Raw genomic sequence first — 13895 nt, 5'->3', positions numbered from 1 at the left:
TGTTTGTCTGTTTTTTTAGGAAAGCAGTAAGTATTTTTCATTTTAATTTGTTTAACGGAAAACTTTTGTTAAATATACTTACTATCGATGGACCATACCACATACTGTATGCAAACTTATGCAAATGCACAGATATAATAAGTTATCTCAAATGATACCTACCTACATTGTAGTTAGTACCATTCTCCCGTCTACCTGAGACTCTCTGTGTAAAGCCTCTATAGCTCAACTCTAAGAGCGGTCGGACTCATCACCGAGGGGTGGTGGTTCGATCCCCGCCCCGTTGGTCTATTGTCGTACCCACTTTCCCGAGGAATTAATCTCTAATCTAATTGGAGGGGAATGGGAATGTCGGTCATATTATAACTAAAAAGATATGGCAAATATTATTTAAAAAAAAAGGTAGAGAATGCATAGCTGTTATCATCATTGAACAATGTCATAATCACAAGAACTCTTTTCTGACTTCAAAAAAGAAGGAGGTTCTCCATTCGTCGGAATCTTTTTTTAAAGAGAATAATTAAAAAAAATCAATTCAATTTTCTGAACGAAATAGTATCCGTCAATGTCATTCTAATGCGGAAGTGGAATTTTGATTTGAACTAAGTATAACGCTACTAAAATTAGAAGAACAAATCGCGTACCAAAATTTAAATAATACGTATGATTTTTAAACCTGCCGTATAATAACCGTATGACGCAAAATTTTTGACGTATTTAACTAATGTCAAACAAAGTAATGATGTTTTTAATTTTTAAGTTCAAATAAATGTAATTACACAGCTAATTCTCGATACGTGTTATCTCCCATCCACATATTTTTATTGTCATAAAGCCGCCCCGCACGTGCCGAGGTGTACTTTCTTCAGTTTATCGTGTAATTTGTATTGTTATGTTTAACGACTCGTGAACTCGACCCTTAGTGCTCGAAGTGTTTTTATTGTAATAAATCTTCCTGCTCCGATAATAATGCAGTTAAATACTTTAATAGTTATTGTGCTACTTTCGGGTACAATTACTGTTGCACAGGAGAGAAAGGTAATTTAACGAATTCGTTTTTTATTTGAATCCACCTCCCATTTTTTCATTATTTTCTTGTTTCGAATTTAGATACTGTACTTCCTTGTCTCTTATATCTATTTTTATCGACGTGGTTTTTGTAATCCTATACATTTGATACAAAAGTAGTAGTATTTGAATTAATTTGTAAGTTAACATAAAAAAATTTCTTTTATGTTCAATTTACAGCTTACATTGTAGTAGATAAAAAAATGGAATAGGAAAAGTCATTTACTAGTTTTACCCTATTCTCCAAATTTTCATTCTAGATATCATCAAAAGTCAATCCAGGCTGTAAAACCTGTACAAATGACACAATCTTAATGTATGTCAGATGTGACGGTGCATCCGACACCATCCACCAAATATGGGACTTCACAAGAAGCATACCTACTGTTATATTTGCAGTGACAAAACTAAAATCATCACTAGATATTGTTTGGGATGGGAACAACCCAACAGGATTTTATATGTCTGAGACACCTTTATATAGTTTTGCTACAGCATTAGATAAAGTGAGTATCTTTGAATTATATTGGTTTTTTTTATGGACTTTGTAGACTAGATATTAAGCTTTCTGAGCAATGTATATCCACTTTGTTGAAAGTACTTACACCATGTAAGTACTTTCACATGTTTCACTTTAGTAGTTATTTAAAAAAATATTTGCCATATCTTTTAAATATATTATCTAAACCACAAGTTCTAGATGATTTCATTTCAATTATCTATACTAATATTATAAAGAGGAAAGATTTGATTGTTTGTTTGCTTGCATTGGTTAGTCTCTGAATCTACTGAACTGATTTGAAAAATTCTTTCATGGTTGTGAAACTACACTACCCTGTGTGCTATAGGCTATATTTTATTCCCATATTTCTATGGGATCCACTTAGGTGCAGCATCTGCTAGTATATTATAAAGTAGTAATGGGTTAGTATAAAAAAATAGATACTCTGCTATTATAACAAAAGCCAATTGTGTTGCAAATTTTTTTGCGATAGTGAGGGCAACAGACAGTGCATATAATTAAGGATATTACAAAATTCTTCTTTGTTTAAACTGCCTCAAAGAAATGTATAATAAAATTATAATGAACAAAGAGTTCAAACAACCTGTGTATACATAATTTCATGTGCATGTTTGTCTTGTATACACAACTGTTTGGTGTTTGGTTACCAATTACATAGACTGACATATTGTACTTTGGGTTACTATACTAATGTGTTTTACAGATAGAATGTTATTGTTGGTAGGGTAACTTAACCAAATTAAGAAAACCGTGGCCCAACCGTGGGATCAAACCAAGACCATGGAGGCAGACAAAGATTTGTGTTGCCAATAGCCAAAATACATATAACTATTTCCAATAACAAATTTGCAGTAACAAAATCATTATTATCCTATCTGCCTTTGCCTTTACAGCATCATTGCATGACTCAGAACTCTGAACATATGGCAGAAGGTAATGATTGAAATTAAAATGAACTTTATCCTCTAGCAATAGAGTTGTTTATACATTCATATTTGTTGTGATTAAAATGTAGGTTAGTGATACATTATTGTTATGAATTTACATACTAGATATGGTCATCTTAATGCAATCATAGTCTTTGTTCTATAGCTATGTTAATGAAATATTCTTAATCAAAATTCTTTTCTAACAAGCTCCAATAGCTTTATTTTAATTGGTAAATCGCTTGGTACATTTTTATCAGTAGGGTGGTAACTAGCCACGGCCGAAGCCTTGCACCAGCCAGACTTGGACCAATTAAGGAAATCTAAATCTACCCAGCCAGAGATTAAACCCAGGCCCCTGTCTTGTAAATCCACCGTCATACTACTGGTCGTCAACTTACTACTTAACTGTTAACTGATTTGGCTGAAATTTGGAATGGAAAATAGAACCTAGATAGACCCATAGCTTCTCTCTCATGCTGAATTTCACATGAACTAAGTTACAGTTGTCCACTAGATATTTAACTAACCAAATAGTTTTTGTATATTCTATATCTGACAATATATGTTTTACTTTCCAGATCTACGAATATAATGATTTAAAAGACAACGGCCATTTCGACCCAAACCTGCCCCACCATATCCACAATCTAGATCACATGATGTGGCACGTGAAAGAGATAAGTACAACAGAGAAGGAAGCCATGGTGCGGGTTTATGGGACTCTGAATAACGATAGAAGTGAAGAACATGGCACTGTTGCGATCAAGGTGAGGTTTACCTACCACTTACAATAACAATAAGGCTTATTGTCATCAAACATCCAATTGATAGCTTCATCACGAGACCTATAGATAAAGAATGTCATTCGTATACATTGCTTTAGTTTTTGGAGCATTAGCATTTGTAGAAAGGCAATTGTTGTGAACTTGGCGTTAGGTTAGGTTTAGGTTAGGAACTCTGATCTAGATAAATAAATTAAACAGCAAAAAGCACAGTAAGGCGCATTATTTTAAAAGAGCAACTGTTGAGTTTCTTATCGGTTTTTTCTCAGCAGAACCTGTCTTCCGAACCGGTGGTAGAATCTTTACAAATAGTCAACTTACGAATCAAAAGTGCTTGTAAACTGAGCCTACTTAAAATAAATGAATTTTGAATTCAGAATTTTGATATTTTTAAAATGGGATCGATCAATACGCATCCTTGATGACGTAGCGAAACTTATTTATTGATAAATATCACCTGTGTATATATTTTACAATTGAGATTTTTATACTATACTTAGAGGCACAATTATCTGCCCACTTTAATATACTCGCGTCATATTAAAGTGGGCGGATAATTGTGCCTCTGAGTATACAATAGTAATTATATGGACAAGTTGTAAGTAATATGAGAATCTAAAAAAAACCTTTAAACTATAAATACTACAGCCTTGCTTGATGAGTACTAATAGTACTAGTAATGTTTACCAACATATAAAATAAAAATGAGGGTATAAATCACTAGTCATTTCACACCTAATAATAATTATAATTAATATAATTATAATTAATTATATAACTTGTTCTTAAATTAATGAAAATAAATTTGATTATTAAGCTTAGAAAAATTAGATATGGTTAATATAATATTTTATAAAACATTAATTAACAGCGAAAGTTGTTTAGTTTATAATATCACTAGCGGACGCCCGCGACTTCGTCCGCGTAAATTTCGATGTCAACTTTACTACTACCCTACCCTACCCTACCCTACCACTACCCCAACCCTACCCTATCCAACCCCTACCCTACCCCAAACCAACCCCTACCCTACCCCTACCTTACCTACACCCTACCCCCATCCTACCCCTACCCTCCCCGTACCCTATCCCTTTCCTACCCCTATCCCACCCGTACCCCTATCTCACGCCTATCCTACCCCTACCCCACCACTTCCCTATCCTACCCGTACCTCTACCCTACCACTACCCTACCTCTACCTCTACCCTACCACTACCCTAAACCCGGCCCTAAACCTACCCTACCCCTACACTTCTCTACGCTTCCCTACCCGTACCCTACCCTACCCTGTAACTTCTCTATCTTACTCCTACCATTAGCAAAATCGGTCCAGTCCTTCGAGAGTGGTGGTATGACCAAGAGAAATAGAGACTTCTATGCTAATAATATAAAGAGGTTAAGTTCGTGTGGTTGTAGGAGGTAACCTCTGGATCTACTGGACCGATTTGGAAAATTGTTTTACCAATAGAAAGCTACGTTATTTGCGAGTGTCAAAGGCTATGTTTGATCCCCATATTCACACGGGAACGGGAACTACGTAAATGAAAGCGCCGGGCGTCATACAGCGGAATTTCTGCGTCTTTTAGAAATTTTGTATTATCTCCGAAACTATTTAAGTAATTAACATACTGTAAAGGGCAAATCTTATCTCCATAATATCCTTGTGATTATTAAATAATTTATTTTAATAAGGATTAAAGTCTAGTTGTATAAATAGTGACGTAAACCTAAGTATATAAAATTAATAATTTTTAAAACACAAAAGGTACTATATCTGCTAATATATAGAAGATAGATATATGGCGTCGCGGACTTTTTTGTAGAACTTTTAAAGATACATAAAGCCTCTATACATTAATTTCAATTTTTCACAATGGTTAAGGCAGCGCATGCGAATAAGTCTGTTTAAAAGGTTTTTAGTCCGACCTGTATGACAAAAACTGGGATAACTCGGCTAATATATATGATACCAATATAAAATATAGCCTATAGCACTCCCCGATAATGTAGCATTCTACTGGTGAAAGAATTTTTAAAATCGGACCAGTAGTTCCGAAGATTACCCCATTTAAAAAATGTGACAAACTTACAAACTTACAAACTTTACCTCTTTATAATATTAGTATAGATTAATAATAAGAAATAATGTATTAAACAAAAATCTGATTCTGAGAATTTTATACTTGAAACAAAGTGTTCTTATTCACTTAAAGACATTACCAAATAGCTGAAAAATGTTTTGCTTTAGCAAATATAAGCTTTGTTGGTCTAAGTACATGAGTGAAACTTTGATATTTCCTTACAGTTGGACCTAATCCCATTCAAAGACTATGCTGTGGAACTACCCCATCTGATCCACACTGCCAACTCGACACAGTTCGACGTCAGCCTGGTGAACCTGACCAGCACGCCGGGGTATAACGCGTCGCGGTTCGCGCTGCACCTGCTGCTGGTCAGCACGGACTCCGCCACCGAGACCATGCGCTACACCATGCGGAAGAGCTTGGACGATGAGCACACGCCCGGAGTGTTTGAGGTGAGTGACCCCCTCAGACCAATTATTGTATAGGACCTGCCTCGCTAGACGTTACTTTTCTGTCAAAGTATATGATCAACGATCTAATGCGATTATAAAAACTGTCTCTATAAAATCGATGTTAAATGGTATCAATCGTGTTCGTCGGTTAAAGAGCTCCGTAAAAATACCTTTTTGTGTAGTTGAATTGTGTAAAAAACGGGTAAAAACTTTTTGTTTAGTTTAAGATATATACCAAATCTAAGCTCGTTTTCCTCAGAAAATGACAGACGATTTTGTTCGTGACTATGAGTGCGATACAGGTCCTTCTATAATTGGTCTGAGGTGACCCCACATGATCCACACACAACTGGACACTGTTTCACCTGGTGAAACTGATCACTTCGTTACACAGGTGATATTATGTAAAAGAATTAAATAATAATGAACTTTATTACACAGGTAATAAAGATCGAAGCACCAGAGCAGTGGGCGGATTTGTAAAGCTCAGGCTAAGCGCGGTTTTGTCTCTCAAAATGTTCAAAGTGTTTATTAAACACAATCTTTTGGGAAAGGCTTATTATAGTGTTAATGATTAAAAAAGCTTGGTGTTAAACTGCAATATACGACTGTGTGCTTAGTTTTAATAAGTTTTTAAAACCTTGGCTGAGTTTGTTGTGAGCCTTCTCGGACCAAGGCGCGTTTGGAACCCTCGTAACTTTAGTTTTAAGTTTTCGACTATTATTACCACTTAATTTAAATTATGACATAATCTTGACCTTTCAAAAGTGCTTGTAAACTAAGCCTAATTGAAATAAATGAATTTTGACTTTGACTTTGACCAGCTCAACTATATCTCATGATTCATGTGTTAAGAATAGCATTAAATAATAATGAACTTTATCCCGCAGGTGATGAAATTAAAAAAAACATGGCTTTAGGCAGGTATCTAGTTCAGGCTTAGCGGTGCATTGCCAGCTCAACCTTATGACACAAGTGATAGAGATCAAAACACCAGCGAGTTTTTGAAGCTCAGGGTTAGTGCGGCGTTGCCAGCTCAACCATAACTCGACTTTCATGTGTTGTGTGTGAGAAAAATTATTAAATTTACAATGAACTTTATTACACAGGTGATAGAGATCAAAATACCAGTGCAGCATGCAGGTGTTTGAAGATGGCTGAGCGTGGCGTTGCCAGCTCAGACATGGCTCATGTTTCATATATTGTATAAGAAAGGCATTAAATAATAATAATGAACTGTATTACACAGGTGATAGAGCTCAAAACACGAGCGCAGTAGGCGTGTATCTATAGTTCAGACTTAGCGCTGCATTGCCAGCTCAACCACAGCATGTTGCATGTATTGTGTTAGGAAAAAACATTAAACAATATGGAACCTTATGACACAGGTGATAGAGATCAAAACGCCAGCGCTGCACAATTACGCAATCGGCGGGTACCTGCAGTTCCGGCCGGTGGGGTACGTCCAGGCTGAGCGCGGCGTTGCCAGCTCGACCATAGCTCACGTGTCTTACTTCAATAGGTAAGTTGCATGAAGCATTATTATAAACCTTATTTTGAACGCATTAAGGATGAAAATTCCATTACTTTATAAAATAATAAGCGAATTTCCGCGATTTCGTCTGCTCTTAGACCTTCGATTGTAAGGGATTGTGAGTGACGTCATGAAACAGTTGAAATATAGATTGTCATGGCCGACAGGCGTCTTGGCTCTTATTGTCAAAAACATATTTAAAAGCTAAAATTTTCATATAATCACAACTCAAAAAAAATATTTTAATCTAGTAGAACAATAATGAACTATTGAAGAATAAGTTTAAAAAAGTTTTAACTAGCCTGTTACTATCATTGTATACAGAGTCTACATTATGTCCCTAAGATCGCTATCCCGCTTCTGAGCATGCTGGTTTTTTTATTCTTTACAAGTTGGCCCTTGACTGCAGTCTCACCTGATGGTAAGTGACGATGCAATGGAAGCGGGCTAACTTGTTAAGAGGAGGATGAAAATCCACACCCCTTTCTACACGACATCGTACCGGAACGCTAAATCGCTTGGCGGTACGTCTTTGTCGGTAGGGTGGTAACTAACCACGGCCGAAGCCTCCCACCAGACCTGGACCAATTAAGAAAATCTCAATCAGCCCAGCCGGGGATCGAACCCAAGGACCTCCGTCTTGTAAATCATCCCCACTTACCACTGCGCCACGGAGGCCTTCAAAAGCTCTAATCTTACTATAAGTAAACTTTACCCTTATATTACGTTTTCCAGGACAAGTCTTCCAGTACGCAGCACGATGAAGACGTTCTACGACGAGTTCGGACGAGCGAACCTGCTCGTGCAGGACATGATGGTCTCCTTCGGCGAGGGCGGCGACGGGTACTACGCGCAGCACAACTACACCGCGTGGTGAGTGGTCACTTCGTCTTTTTCACCTTAGACCATTAAAAATAATGGACCTGTTTAGCACCCAAATTCACCAACAAAAAGTCTGTCGTTTTTTGAGGGGGGACGAGGTAAACTCACACATCGAAACCATTTAACACCATTAAGTATATTCTGTGTCCATACACTACACACAACTATATAATTGACTCGCAATACACACACGCGTAATTTTTACACAGACTAACCAACACATCGCTTAGACTATCCACAGAATATATATATAGAATGTTCGATTACTTGATCGATTTTTTGCTGTTCCGTCAAAAGAATCGATTTTTTGCTGTTCCGTCAAAAGAATCGATTCTTTTTAGAAATCGTTTTAAATACAAATTTGATAAAATTATGGTAGAAATACTTACAAATGAAACGTTACTCCATCTTTTACTAAACTAAAAGTTTTTGGCCGTTTTTTATGCTATTCAACTACACAAACCGGCATTTTTAGGGAGCTCTTTACACGACGAAAACGATTACAACAATGAAACACCGATTCTATAGCAACAGTGTTTATAAACGCGTTAGATCATTGATTCTTGATCTTTGACAGAGGGGTAACGGTTTACGAGGCAGTTCCTTTCTTTATAATGGTCTAAGTTTTACACAGATTTACAATCAGTGCTGGGATCGGGGGTGTAGTTGCAAATCTCAACCACTAGTTGGGTACTCACATTAGCATTGTGGTAGGACTAAAAGTTCCTTCTATCGTCGTCATCAACCCATATTCGGCTCACTGCTGAGCTCGAGTCTCCTCTCAGAATGAGAGGGGTTAGGCCAATAGTCCACCACGCTGGCCCAATGCGGATTGGCAGACTTCACACACGCAGAGAATGAAGATAATTCTCTGGTATGCAGGTTTCCTCACGATGTTTTCCTTCACCGATTGAGACACGTGATATTTAATTTCTTAAAATGCACACAACTGAAAAGTTGGAGGTGCATACCCGGGACCGGATTCGAACCCACACCCTCCGGAATCGGAGGCAGAGGTCATATCCACTAGGCTATCACTGTCCTTCTATATCTCAGACTAATTACATAAAGACCCACTCTAATTCACAAATAAAATTGACTGTCATTTTTTGAGGAAAACGAGCTTAGATTAGGTATATACTTCTTGTTTAATATAATGTATAAAATAATACATTATATTAACACAAGAAGTTGTTGACTACTTTTTACATCATTAAACTACACATAAAGGTATTTTAACATAGCTTTTTAACCAACAAACACGATTACAACTATGTAAAAATTCTATAGACAGTTTTTATAATTACACTAGCAGACCCGGTCATGCTTCGCTTTGACTAATGTGCACTTCTTCCCATCCCTACTCTACCCCTACCAATTGACTCTTAAACGATTGTATGGAAAATAGAAAAGAGTTTTTATGGTTTTCCCGGCAATCATTCTAATTTTTCTCACCCGTTTAAACTTTCCCTATATCTCCACGAACATTTCAAGACCAAGATAAGATTAATCCATTAAGCAGTTCTCGAGTTTTAACGAGACTAACGAACAGCAATTCAAATATATATAGATTAGATCGTTGATCAAATACTTTGACAGAAAAGTAACGTCTAGCGAGGCAAGTCCTTGTGTAATAAGTCTGAGCTCTATATGAAGAGAGGCCATAAAAACCAATGATATAATGTTCGTTCCCAGGTCATTCGCAGTGGGGTACGGGTCCCCGCCCACCGACAGCTTCTCCTGGTACGTGGTGCTGATCATATCCGGCGGGCTGTTACTGCCCGTGCTGCTCGCCGTGTCCGGGATGGTCTACGTACTGGTACGCAGGCACCGCCAGCGGTACAACAGCAGGGCCATGTTCGCTAACGAGGACTAGTTGTAGCTGAGGGGGCATCCGTTTGTTACACTAGGCTTTTCTGACCCCCCACCCCATTCCTATCCCCCTCTGGTGAGATCCAAATGGTCCAGGTGGTCCCAGGGGTCTACGGAAGACTCGGAGGGGCTCTACGTTAAAGTGACATAAAAATGGGGTTCACGATTCGTAAGCGGGGGTCCACGAAACTTTATTTGGTTTCATATTGAATGGGAAGTTTTGTAAATAAAATAGTTTGTGTTTTGATTGCTTCCTTGTGCTGTGAGTAGATATTAAAAATTGAAGTTGGCTGAAAGAACTTTTTCCTTGGACAATTTTATTGATTTATATGATTCACATACAATCAATTATTTATTTAACTAAGTTATCGTTTCTCACAATGTTTTTTTTAACGGTAATTTTGTGGTGGCTGATTTGGCTGCAACGAAAATTTCCATAGGTGAATCTAACCACATGTTTTGGATAGAAAAGCGGGGGGTCCACTGGAACCACTTGTATTAGAAGTCTATGAGAAAAAAAAGTTTGGGAACCTCTGGGCTAGACTCTTGATTTTTCAAAATTTGTATCATTTTTAACCCAATCCATAAAAAACCGGGTTATAAAATTTGTATAGGTTTTTTTGTGCATGAAGGTGTTTTTATGTAAATTTGACAATTTGCATCATTATTTTTAATATAAACAACAATGATAATTTGTTTTATAATCATCAATAATTCGGGTAAAATTATAAATAATGTTTAACTTTATACATTTTTACGCGACTTCTCGATCTTTGAAACAGATTTTTATTTGCGACTATGAGTCATTTTCCTTTAAAGAAATATTATTGTGTAGGTTTTAAAAAACCCAAGTGCCTTTTGATATTATAGTATCTAACTTTAAGCTCTCAGATGCTGTCAGTTTATATTTTAATTTTGTTTCTATTTATTCAATCTTGATTTATACTCTTTTTAGTGTTCTTTTCCCGGTCAGGTATTTTTGAATTATTTATTTTATCTTGCTATTTTACAATTTATTTATCGAGAATTACGAGTAATTAGTGTATTAGAAAATCCCCTCCTCTCTTCCCTGAACATTTAAAGTAATATATGGATGCCCCGTATAAGTATGTAAATTGTAAAACAAATATTGGTAAAGCTGCAGGCAAGCGATGTTCATTTAAAAAAATATTCTGCAGAGTTCTTGAGGCTTGATTTATTAGAAAGGCTGCAATGTATGTTTTGTATACTTGCTAGCAAATGAAGACCAAATATCTAAGTTGTTAGTGTTTTTCAGATAGCATGGGTATGGTGACAGGTCGTTTCAGTCTTGAAAGTATGCCGCGATTCACGATAATCAGGCGATGTCACCTTCCCATGCTATTTGAAAATACAAAAAAAAATCGGTTTACCGACGATAGTTGAACGTGACAACGTCATAAGAAAATACTGATGGAATTGTTGCATTTTTCAAAATAAAATGTTCGTTTTTCTAAAATATGTTTAATATCTTCATAGACCAGAATATACTTTTTATAATATATATATTGTAAAAAAAGTTGGCAACCCTAGAACGGCGCATGACGTCATCTTTTTTTGAGTGTGCAGCCGGCTCCATCGAATTATAAGACGTTGTCACGTCAAAAACACTTTCGGGAGGCTGTACTTTAATGCAAGAGGTCTTGGCCACTTGGTCATTTAGTTTCGCTTAGGTAATAAAAGACATGGCTATATAATAATCTTAAAAACTAATATAACTATTAAAATTATCATTTGGTATTTGCTCTCCAAAATGTACCAAAGATCTCAGTATACATATATGTTAAGTTTCAAGTTTAACATAATTTTAATACTGGTTTTGTAGATATTAGGAGAAATACGTAACTTTAACAACATATTAGCGCTCGATTGCTGCCATTGAAAACTCTAGTAAATGGATTAATCTCAGTGAGGTTTTTAAATCTATTTAACGCACACTGATCAACATAGACCAGATTTTTTTTTCCTTCTTCTGGTCATAACCTGATTTAAAATAAATTAAATTATAGCAATTTATCTAAATTAAATTGTATACTGTTTTTTTATAGTTTAAACAGATAGCCCTGGATTCAAGCAATTTGAATATAAAACTTTACAGTGCAGAGCATTTGTACGTGTTCTTAACAATTTCATCTTAATTTTGTTATATTATTTATTTAAAATCGAGTAAAATTACCCCATTAACTATTACTTATAAATAAAGTGTATTATAATGTAAATTGTAACGAAAACTTTATTGTGTAATAGATAACAATGTGTAAATTATAGAAAATATTAGATAATTATTTCACACCGAACTATAATCTCCCTTTTTAATATAATTTTTATAGAATATTGTTTGCTAGCATTGTATTATGATGTGATATTATTGTTTTTTATTGGATAAATGTATTATTATAATAATAATAATAATAATAATAATAAAGTCTTTATTTTTCATACAAATTAGTAATACAATTTTTTTTTTTTTTTTTTTTTTATTTTACGTTTGCATGAATCCCATTGTATTGGGTATAGGCCTCCTCCAGCAATTTCCACTTTCGTCTGTCCCGTCCTGACCTCAACCAATCCCCACCAGCCACTTGAGCAATGTCGTCTGTCCAGCGCTTCTGAGGTCTGCCAACTCTCCTTTTGCCTAGTGGACCCTGCCATTCAGTGACCCTAAGTGTCCACCTGGCGTCTTTCAACCGCGATATATGTCCTGCCCATTGCCATTTCTGTTTCAAGGCATGTTTTAAGGCGTCTGTGACTCTGGTTCTTTCTCTGATCATTTTATGTCTGACTTTATGGATTTTTTTCAATTTCAGCATACTGCGTTCCATTGCCCTCTGACATGACCTTACTTTGCCTTTGGTTTTGTTATCAAACACCCATGTTTGGCTGGCATATGTTAGGCATGGTAAAATACAGGTGTCCATTACTATTTTTTTGTGTTTTGAAATATAGTTTCCTTTAAAAATCTCCTTTTGTGCCCAGTATCTGCTCCAGGTTATGTTTATTCTCCTGTTTATTTCCATCTCGTTGTTGATTGTGTCAAATGACACTTGCTTCCCCAGATAAATATACTTATCTACATATTCTATCATTTTATTATTTACTTTTATAGGCTTTAATTGGCTGTTGGACATGATTTTAGTTTTGTCTGGGTTCATATTTAGACCTACTTTTTTGCTTTCCACATCTAAGACTTGTAGCATTTTTTCTAGGGATGGTGCAGTTTCGCTAAAAAGGGCTATGTCATCTGCAAACCTCAGATGCGTTAGGCGACGGTTTTTTATCTGTATACCCTTACTTCCCCATTCTATGTTTTGAAAGACACCTTCAAGCACTGCTATAAATAGTTTTGGTGAAAGCGGGTCACCTTGTCTTAGGCCTCGTCTAATGGGGATCATTTCACCTTTCCTTTCTAGCTTTATTCTGCTTACACTTTTGGAATACAGGTCTTTAATAATTTGAATATATCTGTTATCCACTTTGTTGTTCTCCAGTGTATGCCATATAGATGTGTGTATTATACTGTCGAATGCTTTAGAATAATCCACAAAAGCTATATAAAGTGGTCTATTAAATTCCTTGTATTTTTCTATAAGTTGTTCTATAACATGAATGTGGTCAACTGTGGAAAAACCTGCACGGAATCCTGCCTGTTCAATCGGTTGGTTCATATCAATTGTTGGTGTTATTCGACTAAGTATAATTGATGAAAATAGCTTGTAAATGGTCGGTATCAAACTAATTGGTCTATAGTTAC

General features: G+C 36.0%; 1 protein-coding gene across 1 annotated transcript; it reads left to right on the top strand.

The window, feature by feature from the left end:
- Positions 1 to 422: 422 nt before the first annotated feature.
- Positions 423 to 13126, top strand: LOC112050144 (glycosylated lysosomal membrane protein B). Its single transcript, XM_024088321.2, has 7 exons — positions 423 to 1038; positions 1329 to 1574; positions 3099 to 3287; positions 5608 to 5838; positions 7227 to 7360; positions 8108 to 8245; positions 9950 to 13126. The coding sequence occupies exons 1-7, from the start codon at positions 970 to 972 to the stop codon at positions 10128 to 10130; spliced, it is 1188 nt and encodes a 395-aa protein (XP_023944089.2). The 5' UTR covers positions 423 to 969; the 3' UTR covers positions 10131 to 13126.
- Positions 13127 to 13895: the final 769 nt, after the last annotated feature.

Source organism: Bicyclus anynana, chromosome 17, assembly GCF_947172395.1.
Source record: "Bicyclus anynana chromosome 17, ilBicAnyn1.1, whole genome shotgun sequence".
NCBI classification, from domain to species: Eukaryota; Metazoa; Arthropoda; class Insecta; order Lepidoptera; family Nymphalidae; genus Bicyclus; species Bicyclus anynana.
The sequence above is the reverse complement of the archived record's forward strand: the minus strand, read 5'-3'. Positions and strand labels throughout refer to the sequence as shown.